Source organism: Rhinolophus sinicus, linkage group LG05 (assembly GCF_036562045.2).
Source record: "Rhinolophus sinicus isolate RSC01 linkage group LG05, ASM3656204v1, whole genome shotgun sequence".
Lineage (NCBI taxonomy): Eukaryota > Metazoa > Chordata > Mammalia > Chiroptera > Rhinolophidae > Rhinolophus > Rhinolophus sinicus.
In genome coordinates this window covers 176,174,156-176,198,365 of record NC_133755.1, presented here as the reverse complement: position 1 = coordinate 176,198,365, position 24,210 = coordinate 176,174,156, and the positions used below count along the sequence as shown (strand labels likewise).

At 50.8% G+C, this 24,210-nt stretch overlaps 1 protein-coding gene across 5 annotated transcripts in view; it reads right to left on the bottom strand.

Annotated features, from left to right (window-relative positions):
* The window catches only part of SYNJ2 (synaptojanin 2), a 94,121-nt gene that overhangs the window by 10,908 nt on the left and 59,003 nt on the right, over positions 1-24,210 (bottom strand). For all 5 annotated transcript variants that reach the window (XM_019749359.2, XM_019749347.2, XM_074333750.1 and 2 more), the window contains 16 exons: positions 23,140-23,236; positions 20,730-20,902; positions 19,373-19,454; positions 18,533-18,682; positions 18,292-18,457; positions 15,386-15,577; positions 13,464-13,545; positions 12,602-12,742; positions 10,758-10,950; positions 8,522-8,680; positions 7,576-7,732; positions 6,419-6,536; positions 2,851-3,069; positions 2,664-2,742; positions 1,667-1,835; positions 1,044-1,214 (listed from right to left, as the gene is read on the bottom strand). In XM_019749359.2, the coding sequence (XP_019604918.2) occupies positions 1,044-1,214; positions 1,667-1,835; positions 2,664-2,742; positions 2,851-3,069; positions 6,419-6,536; positions 7,576-7,732; positions 8,522-8,680; positions 10,758-10,950; positions 12,602-12,742; positions 13,464-13,545; positions 15,386-15,577; positions 18,292-18,457; positions 18,533-18,682; positions 19,373-19,454; positions 20,730-20,902; positions 23,140-23,236 (2,348 nt within the window). The remainder of the gene's footprint in view (positions 1-1,043; positions 1,215-1,666; positions 1,836-2,663; positions 2,743-2,850; positions 3,070-6,418; positions 6,537-7,575; positions 7,733-8,521; positions 8,681-10,757; positions 10,951-12,601; positions 12,743-13,463; positions 13,546-15,385; positions 15,578-18,291; positions 18,458-18,532; positions 18,683-19,372; positions 19,455-20,729; positions 20,903-23,139; positions 23,237-24,210) is intronic.

Sequence of the window (24,210 nt, the reverse complement as noted above, 5' to 3'; positions counted from 1 at the left end):
CACAGAACCCTCGACACGCAGACGAAGGCTGCTGGGCCTGCATGGGGCAGCAGTCCCCAAAGCTGGCTGTGCGTCTCAGTCACCTGGGGAGCTCCACATGTGCCAGACTCCCAGGGCCCAGCCCACCTGACAAATCCACACCTATATGATGGGGTTTAGCAACCTGTAAATTCAAAGGCTCCTGATGGGTCAATCGGCCAGGCTACTGATGAGCTTTGGGGCTGCTATACAGTCAAAGGGGTTTGAGGGTCTTTGCACCTCTCCTGGCAACGTACATTCCTGGGAAACATTTTAATTCACTTTCACCCCTGTTCTCTGTTTTCAGCCCCAGCTCCAAAGGTCCTGTACCTGCTGGCTATAGCTCTCCTCCAACACATGACACAATGACCAACTGCCAGAAGGCCATTCACGACTGGATGGAACTGCACAGGAGTCTGGTGTAGTTCCTGTGTCTACAGCCCTAGTTTCCAGCCCAGGTACCACTGCTGAGTTCTAAGAGTTACTCAAGAATCACTATTCTGTATAACCTAGGGACATGCTGTTCAATCCATACGACTTTCAGCCCCTCTTAAGTCTACAATGATATAATGATGCTAATGTATAATGTTGTTAATTATATACATATAATTATATAACGTATAAAATTATTACTGTATAATATAATTTTATAAGCAGGTAACAACACACGAGCAACTCAGGACATAGACATTGAGTATGTCTCTTATGGGATTGAAATCAGAAAAGTTTTGGAGGAAAATAAAAAAAATCACAAATGTAGAACCAGTTCAGAGCTGTAGCCATCTGAACACACACAAGAAACAGGAATTATCGTGAATCTGCGATGTTGCAGTTGCAAAAATCATACAAATTGCTAGAGAAACTCAGTGTGGTGGTAACGGATACCTTCCTGGAGCCCAGTGTCCACCACTTGCCATGACTTATTGTTTTAGCCTCTCATGGGATGGCAGCACTCAACGGGTGCAGAGAGAGACAGAGAACTCAGTACTGGAGGCTACTTAGAAAAGGAAGGTCCAAGCTACTACCTTTGTAGGTCGGGTGCTGCTTCTTCTTGGTTAGCACAGGTGACCTGCTGGGAGGTGCCGCAGCTGTGGAGCTGGGGGTATCTGAAAGGTCGTCTCCCCCCAGTTCACTGTCTGAGACCACAGGCTGACTTAGCTCATCCAAATAGTCTTCGTCATCTTCGAGAATATCCCCTTGAGGAAGGAAGTGAGTCACAGCAAACGTTAGGGTGAGGTGGCATAGCCTTTCACCAGTGGGTCTGTTTCAACATCAAAGCCTGAGCCTGAGGTTGGTGTCAGGACATCAGAGACACAGCTGCCAGCAGCCCACGGGTACCCATGTGTCAGCAAGGGCGGGACCCGAATTTCATTCATGCCTGGGATGGGGACCAAGCCCGCTGCAGCGACATTCTCAGAACCACCATTTTCACTGTCATTTTAGACATCTCCATGTCCTGCATCACCCCACATGTGAATAGCGCCCACTCATCGTGTGGAATGGAATGCCTGCGCTTCAAGCACCGCCCGTCACCTTTATGAGGCCGGGTCCTCGAAGGGCTCCCGACCATCTCACACCCGCCGCTGGGAGAACTGCTTGCCTGCCCGCCTCGCCATACCGACTAAGGAGGCCCTGCAGCGATACTCACCTTCTGACTCATAGTCCAAGCTCGTGAAGTCAAAGTTCTCCTCCAACAAACACGAATTGGCCGTGGGCGACATGGAAGCCATGCTATCCCGCTTTCCAATGATCTCCTCTTGCCAACCTTTCAGCCAGTCCTTGGTCTTCGGTCGGATCTTCACCGCTCTGCCTTTCACCTGTGAGGGAGTGTGGCCATCTGAGAACAAATGCAGGAGCCAGAAAACCCCCTTTGGTCCCCAAGTGTTTCTTGCTCAAACTCATGCATCGGGAGCCAGGCCAATCTTCTGATTTGCCAAGGAAAATGGAGCGTCCAGACCTCAGGCAGGCTCACATTTGCTCTAAATAAAAGTTGAACTATCATCTCCAGCTTTGCACTCCACGTGAACGTAATATCAGGATATTATCAACATGGTAACTACCTGTGAGCTGCATTCTGCAAACTATATACTCTAAAGAGAGATCACAACACTTTCCCACATGGAGGTGTGAGCAAGACAGACCCCGTAACTCAGTGGGAACTGTACTCAACTTGCTCTCTCTCCTAAATTCTGCAAGGTTGGACATGAGACACCTCAACAGACATACTAGAATTAGATACCAGAATGAAGAGCCCTAGCTCCTGCCCTCAAGTGGCACCCTTACCTAAACACACGGGTGAGGAGAGGGGGCAATAGGACCCCGTGAAAGAAAACCATGGAAACAAGACAAACAAATAAAGAAACAAAAACTCATAGACACAGACAATAGTTCAGTGGTTACCAGAGGGTAAGGGGGTGGGGGATGGTAGATGAGGGTAAAGGGGATCAAATACATGGTGATAGAAGAAGAATTGACTCTGGGTGGTGAACACACAATGTGATGTATAACAAAATTGTACACTTGAAACCTATTAGCTTTACTAACCATCGTCACCCCAATAAACTTTAATGAAAAACCAAAACAACAACAAAAAAACCCATGGCGATTAAGGAGCCCCCGCTCCACAGCGACCAAGCGTGACTCACCTTCATACCGTCCACATCCAGGACGCTGAGAGCTGAGTGACTATCTGCAAAAGTCACCAGCATCTGCCCTTGGTTGATCCTGGAATAAAGGAAATACGTCAAGTCAACCCCAAGAGAGACTCAGCAGCTGCCACGGGTCCTTGCGGCCACCCACACCAAAAGCCACGCCAGCTGGGGCACTAGTCACCTGACAAGGACAATTGTCCCGTAATTCCCCAAGGTGTGCATGAGTTCGGTGCGCACATCCTCAGGGAACTCGTTTTTCTCTTCTAAGGTTGGCGACTGAAGGTTGACCACGACGGTGGCGTCCAGGGGTCCCTGGAAAGAGGACACTTCCTGGAACACCCTCTCTCGAGCACCCACGTCAACTTCTTGTACTTCCACCTCCATGACCGCCAGCACAGGTCTGTGTTAGACACGAGGAGAGACGGGCAGCAGTTAAGCGGGGACAAGAAGCCACACAGCCCCCGCCTGGGTCCCCAGAGCTCTGCTATAAACAGTAAACGTCAGCAGCCTCTGACGTGGCGCCAGCAGGGGCACCGGCAGCCTCCCTGGCGTGTCCTCTGGCTGAGGTCTTCATTTCCCCCCAATCTTAGTATCACCTCGGCATTTTTATCTAAGGATGAGTTGCGAGAAAACAATACCAGCCATCAGCAAAGACTTTTTACATGGTAATCACCATCTATCCAGAACCTCCCAGGATGGCTGAGGATGCAGAGAAGTGGGCTTTCTCGACCTCTGCTCGGGGGTCAAGCTTTTCGGAGGGTTATGTGGTAATGTGTGCTAAGAATCCAAAAATACTCATCTCTTCTGACCTACCAAGCTCAATGATAGGCCTCTGTTCTAAGGAATTGACCCGAGATTCAGACCAAGGTTTATGCACAAAGCCGATCATTACAGCACTGCTGGTGAGAAGGGGGAAAAGGGGAAACCATCTAATTTCCATAATAGGAAAGTTACAATGCAGCCATGTGATAACACGCTATGTGCTCATTAAGAACGCTGTAGAAATCTACTTGACATACACAGGACAACAGATCAGCAGGAAACGATGCCATCATTATTGTAATTGTGATATAGGGATGGGTTTACTCTACAAAAGATTTAAAAAATCCTTTGTTATGAAGATCATAGAACATTGAAGACATTTACATTATATTATTAAGTGGAAACAAAGCATAACACAAAATAGTATGTAACATGGTTGCAACCTTTAAAAGTAGGGAATGCTGTAAAAATTAAGAGGTATGGGTGAAAATATCAGTACCCCCTCCCCAATTTATATTATTCTCGTTAGCTTGTTTTGCATCTAGAAGCAAGAAAAAAGGTTGAGAAAAATCTGACACAGGGATATGCACTGTGTGTTTTTCCAAACTTCTTTTAGCAGAAAACCTTTTCAGAGAGCCCCACTCATTAGCGAGAAGGGAAGCATCTCTGAGGAAGTGGGAGTGGGCAGCTCTGTTCACTCAGCAACAAGACAGAACAGACGACTGACACGTGCAACACGGGCTGCGTCCCAGAGAATTCTGCTGAGTGAAAAAAGCCAATGCCCCCATTCGGATTCCATTTATGCAACATTCTTGAAATGACACAATTATGCAAAGGGAGTACAGATCAGTGGTGGACAGCAGTTGGGGAGCAGTGGGGGCCAGGGAGGCAAGCAGGGCTAGAAACAGGCAAGGGCCCTTGTGGCAGTGGGAGTGTGCTTGTCTTGACTATCTCAGTGTCCACATTCCTGGCTGTGACCTTGTACTACAGATGTATGGGGTCTCACCTCAAAATGACAAGTGTAGTTTTAAAAAAAGTAGTAAGTAAAAAAGCAAATGCTAACAGTTCACATACCATCATCCTAATTTTCTCACATACAGTTTACATCTCTAAGTATGTGTGCACACGACACACACTCCACACAGGTTAACTTCTGGTGTAGAATCGTCTAACGCTCATGGACAGTGTAGTGGAAAGACGCCTCACAAGCCATTACGGACACTATCTCAGAGGGTGGGACTATGGATGATTTGCTAGTTTGGTGATGTATATTTTTTCCTAGTTGTCAATCACTAAAACGTCCTGCTTTTGTAATTAGAAAAACCAATAAATGTGGTGCATCTCAAACCATTATGTCCCAATGTGCACCTCCGTCTTCCCAGACGAGTAAATGCGACTCGACTCTTCCAGTGGCTCAGGCCCCAAACTCAGGAGTCACCCTCAACTCCTGTCCCCCGTGCCCTGCAGCCCATCCATCAGCCATTGTTGGCTCCATTCTCTACATCTATCCAGAACCCAACCGCTGCTCCCCAAGGTGACCCACCCTGGCCAGAGGCGGCAGCGTTTCTTCCCGTGCTCGCTACGTTGGCTTCCTCCCTGGCCCGACCAGAGTCTGTCTGAAGCTAGTCAGATAACACCACTCCTCAGCGCAGAGTAAAACCCAGCTCCTCTTCATGGCCCACAAGCTTCTATCCAGCCTGCTCACCTCACCTCACCTCCTTCTGACGCTTCCCCTCACTATTCTCCGAGCCCTGGATGTTCACTGCCACGCTCCCCACCTGGAATGCTCTCCCCCTAATACCCACATGGCTCACACTCTCACTCCTTCCGGTCTCGGCTCCAAGGTCACCTTATCAGAGAGGCCTTCCCCAAACACTGGGTATAGAATAGCACCAACCCCTTGCCTGACCCTGGCCCCCACATTTTTCTTTCACAGAACCTACATTTGTTTACTGTCTGTCTGTCCGCACTAGAAAATTCCAGGAGAGCACAATCTCCTCTGTTTTGTTCACTGCTTAACCTCAGTGCCAGGAACAGGGCTTAGCACATAAAACCCCCAGTAAACAGTGGTGAAATGAATGCTTCTAAATACACTCACTAAACCAGCAAACCTGAAGGTCATACAGCTGAAGATTTCCCAAGGCTCATTTCTAGGTATGTACTTGCAACCAGAGGTTTCTAAAGAACTTAGAAGTATGGAAAGATTTAGGTCTACTGGCTGACGCACTAACTGGTCACCACCAACTCTCTTTCTTAATTTCTTTCCTTGTGTAAGTTGAAACTGACATGCTGGTTTTGGTAGCAGACACGGGAAGATCAAATTCTTCCTGTCTACACTCTCAAATGCCATCCATCGCCCTTTCAAAGACATTCTACAAGACCCGTCTCCCTGTGGCCGGTCCTAGTGCATGCCGGGTGACAGACCCGTTTCCAGTGTTCCATCCTTAATGTGTGACAAACAAGGCCAGCCCAACAGCTCAGTGCATTTAAAAACGCTGAAACCCTACGGTGTTTGTCATCATATTAGGAACGCACATTCAGTGATAGGTGAGTGGGTAACCTCCAGGGGTTTATTTGGTGGAACCCTGGACAGCAGTTACAAATGAAGGGGCCATGTGCACAACAGTGATGTGACTGTGTCTCAAAAATATTAAACAGCAAAAAGGCAAGTTGCTCGATGTCATTTTATGAAAATTTAAATGACACAAAATACTGCAGGTTGTGTCTGAAATTTTCCTAAGTAATGTCACTTACGGTGCAGAGCAATGATCAAACGCTAAAGTTGATTAATCCTTGGTGGTGAGTACACAGCTACTGGTCATCCTATTCTTTGTTCTTTGCTGCATTGCGCACACGCGCCCACACACACACACACACACACACGCACACACACACTCCGCCGGGGACAGCGCGTCGTCCGCTGTGGGGAGCAGCAGGCCTGGCTTCCCCAGTGGAGGGCCATGTGCCCGTGGCAGCGAGGGCCATACCTGTGATCAGAGGCCTGCAGCTCTGCCCGGCTGTAATATTTGAGGATCCCAGGCGACCAGGTGTGTCTGACTTTGGTGCCAACATCCAGGTCGTTGTCTAGAAGGTTGAGTTCTTCAGCTACTCACAGGATTCCAATCAAGAGACCCACAGACAACACAAAATTGTATCAACATACATGAATGCGGACGGTGGAGCTTCTGCAAAGGGACCCAGGTTACGGGCCACTCAGGCCTCAGACTCATTCAGGCTAACCCTTTGGGCTTGCAACCATGCCACGGTGGCCTTGGGGCCGAGGGTGGAAACGCCCCCCATGTGGATTGTCCAAAACAGCAAGACCAGCGCCACCTGCACCCTCTCCAGCGGGCACATGCGGGGTAGGGGGGCGCACAGAAATCGCTGCTGTGGGGTTTCCGCCCCAGGGGCATAGGGACACAGGAGATCTGCAGACTTCTGCACAGGAGGAGACGCAGGCATCCCTGACTCGGTGCCCCAGGGCCATGCAATGTCCACAAACGGATCTGAACGTAAATGTATCTTTTCAATGTACAGATGTGATTTCCTGGCTTTGCCATCTCAGCACACACATCACCAGAAAGGTTTAGCTGTTGATGTACCAGTTAGTAGGGGTCCTACTTCTAAGTCAGCAGCACTTCCTGGCTGGGCATCAATCATCATTCAAGACAGGCTTGGCAGCTAATCGATAACCAACTCTTACCGTCCCCGTGCCTCACACATGTTCCACTTGGAATGGGGGTCTAAGCAGATAAGAGTTTGGTCCAACAGAAGGGGATGCATAACGTGCATGCGTGTTAACGTGCATGCGTGTTGAGGGCAGGAACAGTGGAGGGGAAGACCCCTGGCTCTGTCCCCGTGCCCCGCCCAGAACAGAAGGCAGATGGGGCGGTGTGAGGGGACAGCTGTGAGGCACGGGTGGGGGGAGCAGAAGCATGTCCGTGTGCAGATCAGGCTCTAGACAGGGCAGAGGGAGGAGCGTCCCCAAAGCACAACTTCCAAAGTTGTGCGTTTTGCACAGTTGTGGGTTATCAAGAACGTGTTGTCTTTAGAGCGGAGAGCACCGGGCTGCATAAATGGGACCTTCCCTCTCTGGCGCTGGTCACCTGCTCTCCTCAGCTCTGAAAGCGCATGTCTCACGCACCTGTCCTATCAGAAGGGTGCTTCTTCCTCCACCACAGGACCCTGTCTGTCCAGGCAGGGGTGCGGCATTTGTCACTCGTGTCATAGGCAGCGGAGCCAACGTCATACTTGTAGGTGGGTCCAAAATTAATGCTGCCTTCATGAAAGTCTTTAAAAATCTATTGGGAGAAAAAGAAGTCACAAGACCACCTGAGTTCTCTTAGACTCTCTCTACTTTATGCAAAAAACAAAAAGGCACACTGCAGAGGGCTCTATTCCTAAGTCACAGAATCTACATATTTACAAGTTGGTGTGTAAAGTAGATTAGATATTGTTATAGTTGTTAGTGTGTTCACCAATGAGAAACAGTGATATGACGAAAATAAAGTGTTTGGAGCAGAGTCTGATGTGTCACCCAGTGGCTTAGTGTGTCTGAAGTACGTGACAGTCCCTACAAGGCTTGTGCATGAGTGTGAGGTGGGGTGGGCTTGGGGACATCAGCAAGTGCCCTCCTCACACGGCGGAGTGCTCCGAGGCCGCCACGGAGCTGTCTGAAACAGTTGAGACCCCAACTGAATGCAGCCATGTACTGTCTGGTGAGTAGGGGACAGCAGCCCCACCTTGAACCACAGAGCACAGGCCGTGGTGTCAGCAGAGACTTCCACTGTCATTGGCTCCTGCAGCTGGTGTACCTGATCACCAACGTCCCCTCACACAACAATGACCCCTCTGGCCATGAGAGGACACACAGACCCCGAATGCAGCCCGTCTGACGAGGAACAGGAAGTGTGTGGGGACGGACACTCACGTTTCTCTACCTTCCTAGGCTGCACATGTTTTCTACCAAGTCTGAATCAGTGTTAAATCCACTCGTGCAACTTAATTTGCCGAACACGAGCAGATACATTTAGCAGATGTTACTCCCCATTGGAGCAGCTGCGAAAAACTATTTTAAAAGCACAACTTACTTTTCCACTGGATTTCTGCAGCTGCAGCTGATCAAATTCCAGGAGTTTCTTCCAGTCTTGGCGTTTAACAAAATAGAAAACTTCTTCGTAAGTGAGATCGATGCGGTAGTTTAAATCGCCGCACCAGAACACGTAGTCATGAGAAAAAATGTTTCTTCCCTACGTTGTAAAGAAAATCGTCGTCACGCTGGCCCGTCGCGCAAGGGAAGTGGGAGAGGGGAGAAAAGCTCATCATGCAGATGGTGGGCAGACACATTTTTCTTAACATGTTACTTAAAAAAGTCTCCTACTAGAGTGTCTCATTTTTCACTTATCCCATAAACCTACTAAGGAGCTTTCACATGGCTTACTTTTTTATTTTAAATGACAGTGTTTTTCAGTGGTTTTGGAGAAAGCGCCAAGTCTAACTGGGGCAGCACGAATGGCAGTATTTACTCTTCCAATCAAACCTCCATGGCCAGGCTGTGCTCCTGCCGTCGTTATGTCTACATTCTAAGAAGTGCCCAGACATTCAGCGTCATGAGGATGAGGTTTTAGGAAACAAGCGGAAATGCTCAGAACGTACAGCGCTGCAAAATTCCATTGACTTCATATATTGTCATCCTGTGATCCTCCATCACAGTCTCGCTCCCCTTGCCTCTAAATCTTGTGCAGTGATTCTGAGCCCCGGGGTGGCCCAATAGCCCTGGGAGTGTCTGCAGGGGCTGGGCTCTGCTCTGGGGACACACTGTCCTCACAGCAGCCCTATGAAGCATAATACACGGCTGGCTCTCTTTTAGATTAAAAATGGACAAGTTCAGAAAAACGTGCAGGTTATACTTCTAGGACATGATAAAGACAAGATCTGACCTCTGCTCCAGAATCTGTTTCTGTTCTCTTATGCCATGTGGCATTCCCATGGCCCCCAACCCACAACAATAATCTGGACAGAAGATTAAAATTCTCACAAGCAAATAAAATGAGTGTGTACAGCTGTGCTGTCCAGTACAACTCTCTCCATCCTCTGTGTCCAAAACAGGAGCCACCAGCCACTGAGCACTTGAAATGTGGCCAGTGCAACCAGGGGAGTTTTCGTTTTATTTAATACATTTCAATTTACATAGCTATGTGTGGCTGGTGGCCACTCTACTGGACAGTGAAGGTGTAGAGTATTAATTTATAGGTACCCTCAATATTTCCATTGAAAAAAGGAGCTATATTATACGCCCTTTAATTATTTTGAATGGGTCCCAAGTTTACTATTTCAAATAGCATTTAAGTGGAAAGCGTTGGACTTTTTAAGAACTACATAGAAAACACGCATCATGTCCCCCATAGTCTGGAAAACTACAAATTGCAAATTTCCCCACTCATTTATTTGGTTTTTTTCTTTAATACAAGAAATAAAAACTACAAGGTCTACAGCACTTATTAATGAAAATGAAGGGATTTTTGCCTCGCGTGCTGTGCAGCCTAGTAAATGGGATGTCAGTTTTAAGTGACCTGGCCTCACATGAAGAGCTCAGGCCCCAGCCCACCATGTCTCAGACACTGGCAGAACAAGTGGCAAGAACAGCTACAGCCTGTCCTCGCCGCTGGGTGATGGGCCACTGCACCTGGAATGCGGGCCGTCGGTTTGCACAGGAAGGAGAACACTGAAGTCTGAATTTAAAAGGAGAAGCGGCGGGCTTCAAAATGAAAACCTTGGAATCACCACTAGACGGCAGCATGACGCATGTTATTGGCGACGGCCACCAGTGGGGCGGCTCCAGGGCTCCTCAGGCAAGAATTCACTGGTTTTGAAAATGGGCCTTCTTAGCTGAGCCACAACAGAATGTATGTGCCAAGACTGTGACTCTCAAGAAAACCGAGTCTTACACTATTAGGATTCAAATACTCTTCATCAACTCGGACAAAGCATGGACACATTGGTTTTCTTTTTCCATTCCACATGCTTAAATAGAAAATCAGAAAATGCACGTAAGAAAATGTAGGGGACGAAGGATGCTGAGGAAACCTACAGATGGGGGCTAGAATCCTGCAGGACTGGCTGCCCTGGGCTTGGCTCTGCGACAGCAGCCCATCTCTCCCCAGTGCTGAGCCCCCAAGGGCAGGAAACCTCCTCTGGTCGCACGGCCTGCCCATATTAGCAGCGCAGAACCCCACGTGTGGGGCTGGAGTGGCGAGGGAGGCCGGCGCCCACACCACTGCCAGCCGCCCCACCGCTGGGCGCCACCCACCCGCGCAGGCTCCTCACCATGGGGAAACTCAGCTTCTGGGTGATCTCCCTGTAGTCCTCATTCCTCTCCTTCACCTGGCACTGCCCGGCCGTCAAGTGGCTGCACACGAAGCAGAAGCTGCTGCTGTGGAACTGGAAGCGGATGCCCACGGCGCCTTTGTTGCCCGTCTTTCCTCCCATGCCCGTCTTCACCGTGTCGATCGCCACGTCCCTGGAACAGAGGACGTGCACATGCGGTGGCTTCTTAGTGGCTACGGGAAACGCACAAACCTGTTTTTGCTCCAAAGATCCAACAGCAGTACAAGGCTGGAGGCCCTGAGAACTCCCCAGACAGTCCGAGGCTGTCTCATCACGTCCTCAGGCACCAAGCCACACAGCGAGCGGGGGACCGCCACCAACTCCGTCATCACTCCTGACCCCTGACTGCCGGCAGCTTCCCCATGGGAGGCTGGCAGCATCTTTTCCACGGCCCCCACTCGGAAGCTCTGCACTCACAAGAACACCTCACAGAGCAGCCCTGACTCCGGACCACCTCCGCCCCTCTTTCTGTTCCATGTCTCGCTCCCCCCACACCTGCTCTATCTCCTGCCCCACGCTCCATGCCACCCGGTTTTCCTGCACAGCACAGAAGGCTTCATAGGTAATCAATACATTTTAAGGAACAGGAAACTGCCAGTTACTTATGTTAGACTGGGCAGGTGATTTCAATGCAGACTGCGGCTTGCATTAAAATGCCAGCTTGTAACGCACAGGAGAGCGCAGGTAACAGAAGTACAGAGTAAAGTGCAGACCGCCTCCCTAGGGCTGTCACCCAGCAGACAAGGGAGGGGATAACTGGCCAGTAGGCGTGTGAGCTAAACAAGCTTGAGGCCAGAGGAGCAAGCGGCCGAGGACAGGCGAGCTGAGGACAGGCGGGCGTCCAGGGCCGCAGGCAGCCCCTGGGAAATCCGAGCCCCTCAGCGTTGCTCCTGACCTTCAGCCTGACCGCCCCTTCCCACCACGCTTTACTGACCTCTACCCACTCACTGTGGACCCGGCCAAACTGCCGTGACACCGTAATCAGGGGCCTCAGGCAAGGGGACTTAAACACTTTCCGAAAGTCACAGAAGAGGATTATGAATACAGAGCGAGTGTTCCTCTCTACACCTGTGGTCCCCAAATGTGTGCAGATGCCACAGGCACGGCCCTGCTCAGCTCAGGAGGAAGGGCACGCTTCAGGCTTGGTATCGGCAGGGAGGGGAGGGAATTCTAACGACATGGATGGGGGCTAGCAATCCGTGGCTATGAGACAGGATGGGAAAGGTGAGTTCCTCCCAAACCCTAAAACACACCCCCATCTACGCACCTACACCCACACCCACGCACACCCTTTCCTAAAAGGACAACCATTTCCTGAGGTTTTTCCCTTTCTGACATTCACGAAGCTGTCACTGTAGAGACTAATAACGGGGTGACAGTGGCAGAGGCTTTCTGCCCACACATATTATTTAGAATTCTTTAAAAACTGGCAAAAGAATTAGCACTTTCTGATGAGCTACTCAGCTCTTGGTCACAGGTTTCCTGTCTAAAATTTCAACAAGGCATCGCTCTCCTTGTGCCAAGCTGTGCTTAGGTGATGAGGGTCACGTGACACTCCTAAAAGAGTTCGGCTTCCGGAGCTAGAAGGTTCCCATTGTGGCTGTTTAGTTACAGACAATATTCTATTCAGCCTAGCTTCTCCTTGGGGGTTTTGCTCCCTTTATCTAGAACAATGGCAGGTCCTTATTCCTGTTGCAGGAGGGGAGGAGGAAGAGGAAGTCAGAACAACACACCAAGAACAGCAACCCCTGTCCCCCAGATGTGCGTAAACTCAGTGTTCTTACCTGATGAACGGGACATGGTACGGACGCACAAAGATGTAAAGACAGACGCCCACCAGCTGTGCCGAAGTCAAGAGAATGTACCTATGAGAGCGTGAGATGGCTTTCTGCAGCTGCTCACCCCACATCTTCCTGTTGGTGGTACTGGGAAAGAAACACAAGAATGAGGCTGTTTCTGAGTAGGTGACAGTGGGCTCTCCCACCTCCAAACGCCTCCAAACTCTTCCTTTCACGGAAGTGGTGTCCTGCTGCCTGCACTCCCTTGGTGCCAGGCCTTAACCCTCTCCCCATATTTCTGGTTGTGTCGTATACGTCACAGCACATTCTCCCTACCCCACCCCTGCCGCCTTGCTCAGAAGACCTCTATAGAGTCAGGTTTTATCATTTATTCAGGAAGTTCCTCGAAATAAAGCTGCACCAGTTTAGGACAGAAAAAGTCCGGTTGGCCTTACACCGGATGTTACTCCTCCTGCACCTGATGAAGACACCAGAAGTACCCCCTCACCGCCCTGTTATTTCTCACTTCTCCCCAGGAAAGGTGACTCAGCCACCTCCAGCCTACCCTCCGCCTGCGCCCTCCAAGCTCACAGCGCCACTCAGCCTGCACACGTGGCCCAGGCAGAACATACCGGGCAACCCGCCCTTCCTTCAATTTCCTTAATTAACAGAGGAGGCTGATCAGGGACATGTACACGTGTGAGTATGAGGGAGTGCAGTCAGAGGGCCCCACACATCAAGGGACACAGATCAGCGGATTCAGATGCCGGACTGTGCAGGGGCCCTGCTCCAGGTCAGGCGTCTGGCTCAGGAAAACCTTGGTGGGTTTCACGTCACCCTGCTGCACCCCTGGTGCCCAGGCGCTTACCTGGCATTGACGATATTTCCCGCACTCAGTTCCACCATCTCTTCGAACCCCACGGCAAATATGTCAGCTGGGCTGCTGTCATCTGGGGGACAAGGCAGGAAATGAGGGAGGTGACTTACCAAGGCCTGCCCTCGCCGGGCTGTGCAGCGGCGTCTGCCTGTGGGCCCAGCGGTCCCACTGCCGGAGAGTCGTCCAGACCACTGGGCAGAGCTCCACGCGGCCCCGCCTCCTCTCTGCTCCCACAGTGCACGCGGCCTTTCCCTGTCTACACCCTGGGCCATGTGATTGACCTCTCTGAGCCTGTTTCATTTTTTGTGAAAGGCACAGTAACTGCCACCTCACAGTGTGGTCATGAAGTGTCAATCAGATGCCTCATGTAAAGTCCCCACCCCACCTGACACCTGGAGTGTAGTAAGCGCGCGATCCCATTGGTCCCTCTTCCTTCTGGATAACTTTCAGGTACATCAGACCCATCTCCCCAGCCAGAGCCTAAGTTGCATGGGGGCAGCGCTGTCTCAGACTTGTGTCCCACATGTCCTTTCCACAGTGCTGGGCCTAGCCTTCCCTGGTTAATGACTGACTGATATGGTCCTGCCCAGGGGACTGTCACTTGGTGGCCAAAGAAGGGAAAACCCAGCCCAACTCAAGGTAGCTACCACTGTCCTGATGAAACGTGCTCCAGAAAAGCCTGGTTTCCAGGAAGCACCGCGAGCCGAGAGGTGACGCTCACCCCGCTCCCTGTGAGGTGCTCCCTGTAACGGGGAAGTTAAGGGTTTAATACACCCCTGCAGCCGCTGGCCGCATCTCAGTGGGCCTGAGCCATTGAGCCCAGTGTGGTTCCACCTGCTCCAGCAAGTGACACCCCTATGTCCCTGGCTCCAGCAGAAAGGCCAGGCCACCCATTTCCTTTCCTGTTGGCCACACAGGGCGACCTGGCACCTCAAGCTTAACTAGCTTATTTCTCTGATCTGCTTCACTCTCCTGAATGTGATTTTAGTGGGAGCCCTGGTGAGCCCACTATCCCAATAAAATCCCCCGCAAAGTAAGAGCCAGCTTGCTGTGGCCACCCACAGTTTCTGTAGGCAAATGACAGGAGCCATTTTAGAGAAAGGGGAGGGCAGTTTCTTCCACCCAGGCTGCACTAACGTCCTCAGCATGTACAGGGCCTGCCCCGGTGGGCGCGCTGTGTGGTCACCACGGAATCAAGGAGCCCAGTGACCCTGAACTTCAGACTCCAGCTACCCTGCCCCCCAGACAGCAAGGGGGGGGTGCAGACTGTGCGTGCCACCTTGAGGCATGTGGCTGTGGGCACCCGCAGCCCCAGGCAGCTGTTGAGAGTGACAGGTTCCTGCACATCAACAGGCCGAGAACCGGATCACCAGGCTCTTCCAGAGTCCAAGGAAGCCGGTAAAAGTAAGGTCCCCGGGTAAGTGCTGGCAGAGAAACGTCATTTATTCTTCAAACCCTGAGTTCTGAGGTCATTAAATATTACCTTGCATGATCTAAGGCAGAAGGTGAGCTACTGAATTTGGAATCACTTCATTCTTAAGAGGTACACAAATTCTTTCGTGACTACTTAAAACGAATGTATATCATTAGTGGTTGGTTTGGGAAAAGGCAGGTCAGTGGCACTGAGAAACGTGTGCCTGGCTCCTCGCAGTAATGGCTCTAGACGCCGCCTCTCCCTCCTCACGACAAAAAGGTTCTTGTGAGCAAGCCTAATACTGCAAACCTCTAAACGTGAAGAGGAAAGAGCGATCCACCACGGTGATCACCCTTCCAAGCATTTGGAAAAGAGAAGGCATCAAAGAGCTCATTTGCTGTCGAGAAGGCCGATGGCACTGGTAGTTTGATGGCACTGGTAGTTTGATGGCACTGGTAGTTTGATGGCTCCTCCAGTTTGCCGAAGGGGCTGCACTCACCCTGGGGTTCGTCAACTCCGGAAAGCCGGGGCGAGTCCAGCAGCCAGTCAGCCAGCTCGGCCGTACCCAGGAGGTTGCTTCTGAACTGCTTCCCTCCATTCACGTTCCAGGTCCCCATGGCGATTTGGATCCGCTTGAAACTTGTGAATTCCGCCTGGCGCTCCGACATAGCTTTCAGGATCCTCGGGGTCACTGTGAGGGGGGATAAGAAGGGCACGTTGTCTGCACCCGAAACCCCACACCTCCTCCAGAAACATGGATGGACGGGGTCTCTCAGCAATAGATACAGGCCAATGGTATAAAGACAGAGGCTAAAAATCACCACAACCAGGACACTCCCCTAGGGCACTTTCGTCACAGGCTCCTAAAACCACAGAACCAGGTAGTCCGCCCCCCCTGCATCCTCCCCCCAACCAGAGGCACAGAAGCTGCAACATCTGGGCACTGAAACCTCATCCTCGGCATTCAATGCGTGACCCAGGGGGGACGTAAGCAAGGGGACCCTGCAGCTTACCGTGCTTTAAATATGTTCATGACGCTTTGAACATGTGATGCCTATCTGTGCACTTTCCCCCTTCCATCCCACATGCCTGAAATGTTTAATTTCACCTCGGACTCAAGCCTTTAAAAAATCGTTACTCTGGACCAGGTCCCCCCATCCTCTACATATACAAAATATAGTCCATTTTTTAAGCTAGTGACTTAATAACTCAAAGGTAAGTCGTATCTTCCTTGCTACCAAACGAGACTCACTATACTACTCGGAGCTCCTTCAGCTTTTACTGGACCACCCTTATTTCCAGGTAGCCACAAATGTCACCTTGGCTCTTAGGGGCCAAGTAAGAGCCCCCCCACCCACCCACCACAGCCCCCAGAAGAATGGAAGTAGGAAAAGCGCTGTGAAACCATTTTAAACATGGGCAAATTAAGTTTTTGAAAACAACAAAAACTTCTAAAACAAAACTTACATTCTTGTAAGGGAAAATACTGGGTCTCCCTTACTTTTCTATGAGCCCTATAATTTTTACTTATATAGGGAATCTAAACAAAACAAAACACCCCCCAGAAACTCACAGATGCAGAGAACAGACTGGTGGTTGCCAGAGATGGGGAGTGGGGGTGGGGTAGATGGGTGAAGGGGGGGGTCAGAGGCACAAACATCCAGTTATAAAATAACTAAGTCCTGGGGATGTGACGTACAGCATGGTGACTACAGTTAACAATACTATATTGTATATTTGAAAGCTGCTAAGGGAGTAAGTCTTAAAAGTTCTCATAAGAACATTTTTTTGTATGGTGATGGATGTTAACAAGACTTACTATGGTGATCTTTTCCCAATATATGCATACAAATATCTAATCATTACACTGTACACCCGAAACTAATATGTCAATTATACCTCAATTAAAAAAGAAACGTCTAACTATTGACAGAATCATGACAGTCTTGCCCCCAAGAGAAGACGTCCTCCTTCCCTCTCTACTTCTACAGGGTCCCAGGGCCAAAACAGAAACAGGACATCATCCACACGGGAGACTTATTGGAACTAAAGACACCTGTACTGGGACCAAGAACCCATTCGGGGCGAGAACAAGTGTCGGCATTCAAAGAAACCGACACTTTTAGAGTCGCACACAGATTCCATTTCTCCTCGCCTCTCGGCTTGGAAGAACAGTCCAAACTGAGAAAGTACGAGAATGGGTTCCCACCCGAGGCCAGAAAGCACAGACTCCTGGGAAATACAGTGACCGCTGGCTCTGTATATGTATTTTTATTTTCTATACATTGGGCTGTTTGACATCTTAAAGAACCTTCCTGGCTGGAGAGATGCTGCCCCTCCTGGGCAGCAATTCTTTTTTCTTTTTTAAATTATGTTTTTATTAAGGCAACATTGGCTAATAACATAGAAGTTTCCAGTATACAATATTATAATTCAATATCAGTATGTATTACTGTGTGCTCAACACCGAATTCTGGTTTCCATCCATCGCCATACTATTGACCCCTTTACCAAGTTTTCCCTTCTGCACCTTCCCCTCTGGTAACTACCACTCTGTTGCCTGTATCTATGAGTTTCTTTTGGTTTTGGTTTTGTTCATTCATTTGTTATTTTTTATTCCATATGCGTGAAGTCATATGGTTTTTGTCCTTTTCCATTTGACTTATTTCACTCAGCATAATAACCTCGACAGCCATCCATTTTGTTACAAATGACAATATTTCATCTTTTTTACGGCTGAGTAGTATTTCATTGTATATAGATCACAGACACTTAGGTTGTTTCCATATATTGTAAAGAAGCCAAGAGGAGGCGTATGATATGAAAACTAACCAATCCAGGCTCATGTCTCCTCTGTCTGGCCCACACACCCTGGAGGCAACATTCCTCTGCCTCTATCACCCCAGTACCAGGCACCAGTCAACTAGAGTCTGCCCCGTAGCCCAAAGCCCATCGAACTGTTCAAACTGACCAACCCTAAACTGTTCACACTACACGTCCTTTCCCACAGAAACCCCGACAGAGGCCCTGGCCCAAGTGGTCCTCTGGCTCCTGCCTTCTGCCTCCTGACCACCCTAGGGTTTTTAAATGGGGTCCTGCATGCCCCCCCTGCACCCTCTACCCACCATCTCTAGGACCAGTGAGTATAAAAATCTTTGGGTTTTCCCTGAACCTCTTTTCTGCTTCCTCTTGTGGCCCCATGTGACTGGCCACCTCATAAAAGAATACGAAACACAGCTCCAAGCTGCTTATGTCAACTGGTCCAGCTGAAGTCGCAGCCAGAGTGCAGAGCACAGAAGCTGCCCCCCTGCTCTACGCCCCACACCGTCTGCGATTACACGAGAGGGTGGGAGGAGCTGGTAGCACCACCCTCCACGCCCTCCACGCGGAGCAGGAGCACCATACCCAGCAGCGCCGTGTTGTCCAGAAGCAGCCTTCCTTTGTCTGCAGACTCCTCGGTGTAGACGTCCCCAACCAGCAGCAGTTTGATGGCCTCCTGCTTCACCCCATCAAAGAAGTTGGACTGAATGGTGCGAGACACGGACCGGGCCCCATCCTTCAGCTTCCCCACCTGCCGAGGGCCGGACCACGGGCCGTGAGAGGGATCCGGGCAGGCCCCCACCCTCCCCCCGAGGCCTGCCCCTACCTTGGCCTTCCCCTCCAGGGCTCGGCTGCCTGTGAACATCTTGCTGAGGCTGTGCCCATTCAGAGACCACATGGCTTTGAAGGACTCCACGAAACGGTCAGGGATGGGCTTTGAATTCAGCCCCAGACTCTCGAGCTGCAGGTGAAGGACCTAGGTGAGAGTAAGGGCCAGTTGTCACTGACTTCTCACACGGAAGCTCCCCCACAGCAGCCTAGGGAAACGTCACCAGGTGCCATGCCCATGAGTTCCTTCTTCGGCAGATCGTGGATCATGCCAGAGGACGAGGAATCCTTGCAGCAGAGAATGGGGGCTTCCACTACAAGTCCCCCCAATTTTATCTAACTGGATCATTCCACCCAGCCCTCCTCTGACCCCCTTACTCCTGACCTCCTTGCACCCACCCACCACAAGAGGGCTGGACAGCAGGCAGGGGGAGAGGGCAACTGGTGTGAACCCTACCCCTTCCCCCAGCAGGGAGCCCGGCGAGGTCTCCCTGCCAGGCCTCGAAGCCAGGCTCATCTCACCAGCCCCACACTATGCCCAACACTGTTCACAGTAGCCCTGACAAAGAACCTGTTCCTCAAGGTGTACTTGGCACCTGGAGCCACCATGTCTGGGATGCATTCCAAACAGTGTGAAAAGTGTGATGGGTCAAAGGCAAACCAGCCACCCACGGAAACCTCTCCGCAGATGCCTGCATATTCCGTGCCACCTCCCACAGCTGGGAAGTCAGCCCAGCGATGCCACCCTCATCTTGCCGATGACGGTGCTCAGCCCAGCCTGCCCCACGGAAGGCCTGGGATGTGACACAGGTGGCCCCAGGGCTGCGGCGGGACAGACCTCAAGCGCAATGAAGCTCTGCACCGCGTTGGTTCGGTCCAGGCAGTCGAGACAGTTCATCCGCAGCGTGCCTTTCTGGAAACTTCGGGAAACCACCAGAAATGCAAATGGTTACGTTAGGTTCAAAGGAGCAACGGCTGTAGCACGGTGGCCTATGTTTGACTGTAGACCCCCAAACAAACGCATACCCCTCACGTCCTCCCTAGTTGCTCACCGGGATCCCGGTTTACATCCTGATGAACCCCAGCACTGCTGGGGTGGCAGGCAGACCCCACAGCACATTCTCAGTAGCCTGTGCACATGGGCCATTATAAATACAGTCAATTCTCGTGATTCACAGTCATCATGTTCTAGAAAGTTGCTGTGAACAACTGGTGAACTGAACCATTAGCAAATGAGCAAAGGCTGAACTGCTGGTGGGAGAAACACTGGCTTAGGTTCATGGGAGCCTCTGGTCACACATTTTCATCAACTAATCCACATATAACCTCGTTGTATGTGTGTTTCTGTTTAAAGACACCTTATTTAATACACACTGTTCATTTGTTCACATTGAACTCGGCCAACAGCACTCTATACCTGATCGAAGGTACTTAACACACACACATTTTCTCTGTAAGGCATGTCACATCCTTCTTGTAAGTGCTGACAGTACTTACCACTTGGAGGCCATTTTAAACAGTGAAATCAGCAACAAAATGCACAAAAATGTGAAAGCGTGGCGCTAACAACATGGCAAAAAGGACACTTGTGCACAGCATGACAGCTGAAACCAGAAGGCATTGCCTCGCCGTGTTCTGCTCGGCGGGGAGCACACAGACTGGGCGACTCAAACTTTTCACTCTTCTGAGCACGTCTGTGAATATGCCATGAGCATGGGTTCGGGGGTTACAAACAAATTTTAGCGAGTGGGCAAATTGGCAAAAGCAGAATCTGTGAACCATGAGGATCAACTGTATAGTGATTTGAGAAAGTGAACTTCCTTTTTCTCCTCTGAGCACGGAAATCCAGATCCCAGTTTTCTTGGGCAAGTGGGATTATGCTCGCTGTCCCACTTCTCCCTCATGGGTTTTCATTAGTTTGGACAAGTTATAAGGTTACTGGGGCTCCACATGTTAACGGATTCCCCTTTATTAGTAAATTCATTATGCTTTACTATCTACTCACAAAACTGAAAAGCACGTTCTGGTTGCAGGAAGGGAAAGGAGAGGTTGGGACCCCAGCTCCCCAACATTGCTGGGCCTGTGGCCCAGGAAACTGCAAGCATAGCTCCTCGCAAGGGAAAGCACACATCCCAAGGGAGCCCCCGCCTCTCCACGAGCTCGCGGGGCACGAAGACGCAGACGCAGAGACTCACCGTGGACTTACATTCTGGCCCTTGGTGAACACGTCAAACTCATCCCAGTGGAGCTTTAACTGGGGCCTCAACAGGTTCTCCAATTTCTCTAGCTTCCCACCCTTGGCAAACTGATGGAAGTCAAAGTTTATCATAGGCGTGTCACCGGCGTGGCAAGAAGCCCAGAGCAACTTCTGAAAGGGGAAAGGGAGAGGGTGGCAGGGACCGAGGGAAGGACGATGACTGCGGACCTCCTCTCACGGCTGGAATGTGAGCGGCTAACCCCATCCATCACTCACTAGAGCACACGGGTTAGCTTCATGGCTTAGCTTTACGGCTTGTGGTGGGCCAAGCAGTTTATCAGTCCTGACCCAGAAAGGGAAGCACAGAACCAAGACCCGGGGACAAACCCACAAACAGCATCTTGCCTACGGAAGGGCAGAAGCTCCCCAACGGCGGGCGAGGCTCCCGGGGGCAGCCCACAGCCCTGCCCCGACATCACACTCTGCAGGGCTCTCCGAGGGCACCAGTGAGGGAAGGACCACTGTGTTCTTCAGGCCCCCGAGTGCCACAGGCCCTCAGGCCCAGGGCAGCACAGCAGGCTAGGAGCTCATAATCCAGCCCACTGTTGTCCTGGTAACCAGCCCCACCCAGACAAGCACAAGCCTCCAGGTGGGCGTGCTCTCAAGTAGGGGACCCGGCCTCAGCCCGCCCCCACCCCACCCCCAACCACAGGGCTTCCGGTCAGACTTGTCCAGAGAGTCTAAGGACTTTAAAGGACTAGAAGGACTTCAGGCCATCTGGTCCCTATGACTCCAAGTGCCCGTCCACCATGGGCCAGAATGCAAATCAACACACAGCTGCCATCATCAAGAAAGTCTTGCTATGAAAAAAGCCAGCTGAACCAAACAGTATGTCGTTTCGTGGCTTTCTGTTCTGGAGCAAGCGCCCTGTCCCTTGTGGCCTGATACCTGCCGGGCGCAGGCCAGCTGCAGGTGCATGGACCACAGCATTGCAGAGCTGATGGACTGAGGGGGCCGGGGCTCCATGGACACCTGGGGGAGGTCTCCTGCAGGTGGGGTCAGCCTCTTACCTCCTACCTGCCCGGGAGGCTGCCCTCCCGACTTGGGCCACGGGACTGCTGCCATCTTTTGCCCCTCTTGTGACAAAAGAGCCTGTCAGCACAGGAAGTACTTCCACAGCTGACGGGCGGCTGAGGACATCCTTTCCCTATAACTTAAGGCATAAAAGGGAAAGAGATTCTTGGGTTCTTCTGCTCCCTTTTTTCCCTTCTTCTTCCTTAAAATAAGCTGCCAACGTTGCTGCCAGGATGGGTGGAGGAGAGATCCTTCTCAAATTTGTTGCTAGTAGCAACAAACCAAACAGGAAAGGCAGGTCTGGCCAAGTGAAATTGGCAACCAGAATGTCTGCTCTAAGCGCATGGCTCACCTAAACTGAGTGAAATGAGCACCCAGCTGGATTCATCAGCCACCAGCCAGGGCTCAGGGGTCAAGAAGGCAGCAAATACCACTTCCCGTTGGTGACCTATTAATTCAAACTCTCTCCCTCAGGGGCTTCCTCGACTGTGAACAACCAGAGGACTTTTCTCCATTAAGTGGGGACCATGGATGACAGGGAAAGGACTTGGAGGCACCCACAGCCCAAGCTGGAGCTGTTCACATAGTGGACACTGAATACACACAGAGCGTCTTCTGCTCTGCCTCCTCCCCATCCCGGGTTTCTCCCTGCACCTTGCTGACGCTGTGAAGGGAAGCCATGGGCAGCCCATGGGCAGCCGGGCACAGGACGCAGCTTTCAGGGGCAGCCCACACAAGGCTGGAAGGTTTGAAGGCTCCAAGGTAGCAGGGGGAGACCATGGAAGATTCCCTGCTTTAAGCCGAGAAGGGCCACTCCAGGCACACGTGCCCCGCGGGTGTTGGTGAGACCGAGCCAGGAGCTGCGGCCAGGAGCTGAGCCAAACCAAGGAAGGAAGGGGGGAGCTCGGGCTCCCTGAGCAGGTCAAGGGTGCGTGGGGGAAGCCAAACATACGTGTGTGCAGGGTGAGTATGTGTGCATGCGTGTGTGTGTGTGTGTCCATCCAAGAGAGCCAGGGACAGGCCCAGCTGCCGAGTCCCCAAGGCTCCAGTGGGAGCCCTGGAGGAAATGCAGCTGGAGGCAGGAGATGCTCTCTTTTGACTTTCAGCAAATTATCCCAGCCGTCAGTTTATAAAAATTAAACGTCACCCATCAGGATCCCAAATCACCTAATGATGGAACTCTGGTGGGGAACACACCTCCCAAACATGGTGAGAGCTGTGTTGTTGTTTCAGTCCCCCACAGGAGCCTGCCTCTGGGCAGGGCCCCTCGCCTCCCCGTGCACCCCACCCCCACTCCCATGTGGAGAAACCAGCAAGAGGCTGCAGGTACTTACCTTGAAGGCTCTGTTGAGCACCTCCTCTCCGCCTCTGCTCCCCAGCAGGTTTACGACCACTTGCTTCCCATACTGCTCCTTCAGAAGCACCATATGCCTGCAACAGAGCAGGGCAGCACCGTGACCCCGTGTCACCAGGACGCAGACTGACCCCCCCCCCCCCAAGGACAGCCGGTATGGAAGGACCTGCTGGGCCCTAAGGTCCAGGATGAGCCGTCCTCCTGGAAGGCTCAGCCAAGAATAAACAGCACGTCCGACTTCTAACCAAGCGTGGGCCTAAAGGACATGCTGGACTTTCTATAAAGCACCCCATTAAACCCGGAACAGCTAACTTGGCCTTTCATTAACAGAGCCTCACACAAGCAAAGTGCGTATCTCTGAAATGAATCTATTTCACTTGGTACTGTCTGTCCTTTTCCAAACTAGAAAAACGGGTAGGAGAGCTGTCCACCTCAGAGTCCAGTTTTTATCTAAGCGCCGCATTTCACGATATTTAACCCAAATAAGAAGACACAACAAAAGTTCAGTCTTTAGGAGAATTATTTGTATATCAGTGACCATTTTTAAAATACATATGTTGAAATATTAGGGACAGACTCTAATGTTTATCTTTTGTCACCAGCTTTTGAAAAGTAACTTTACAATTTTAATAAAGTTAGAAACATTTAAACATAGTGTTAAAAAACAACAACAACACAGGGAGACACAAAGTGTGAAAAGCAGATGTAAAACTAATTTAATAGGGCATTTTCTATACCCCGTAAAAGGCTTGAATGTCCTAGAAAAAAGGCTGGACGATAACAGGCCAAGATGTTAAAAGTGTTGGAATTTCATGTCATTTAAAATTCTTCTTTAAACATTTTTATATTTTCCAAATTTCTATAATGACGTTTCTTTTACAAACGGATTTTTTTTTAAAGTTAATTATCACAAAAGAACCATTCTAAGCCCAATAAGACAAAAAACACTCTCTTACTCACTTGGAGGGGTTGCTTTGTGTAGAATAGGAATTGGAAGTGGGTAGTTTAGGGTCCTCTGCTGACGAGTTAAGGGTGAGTCTGCCCCGCGGGC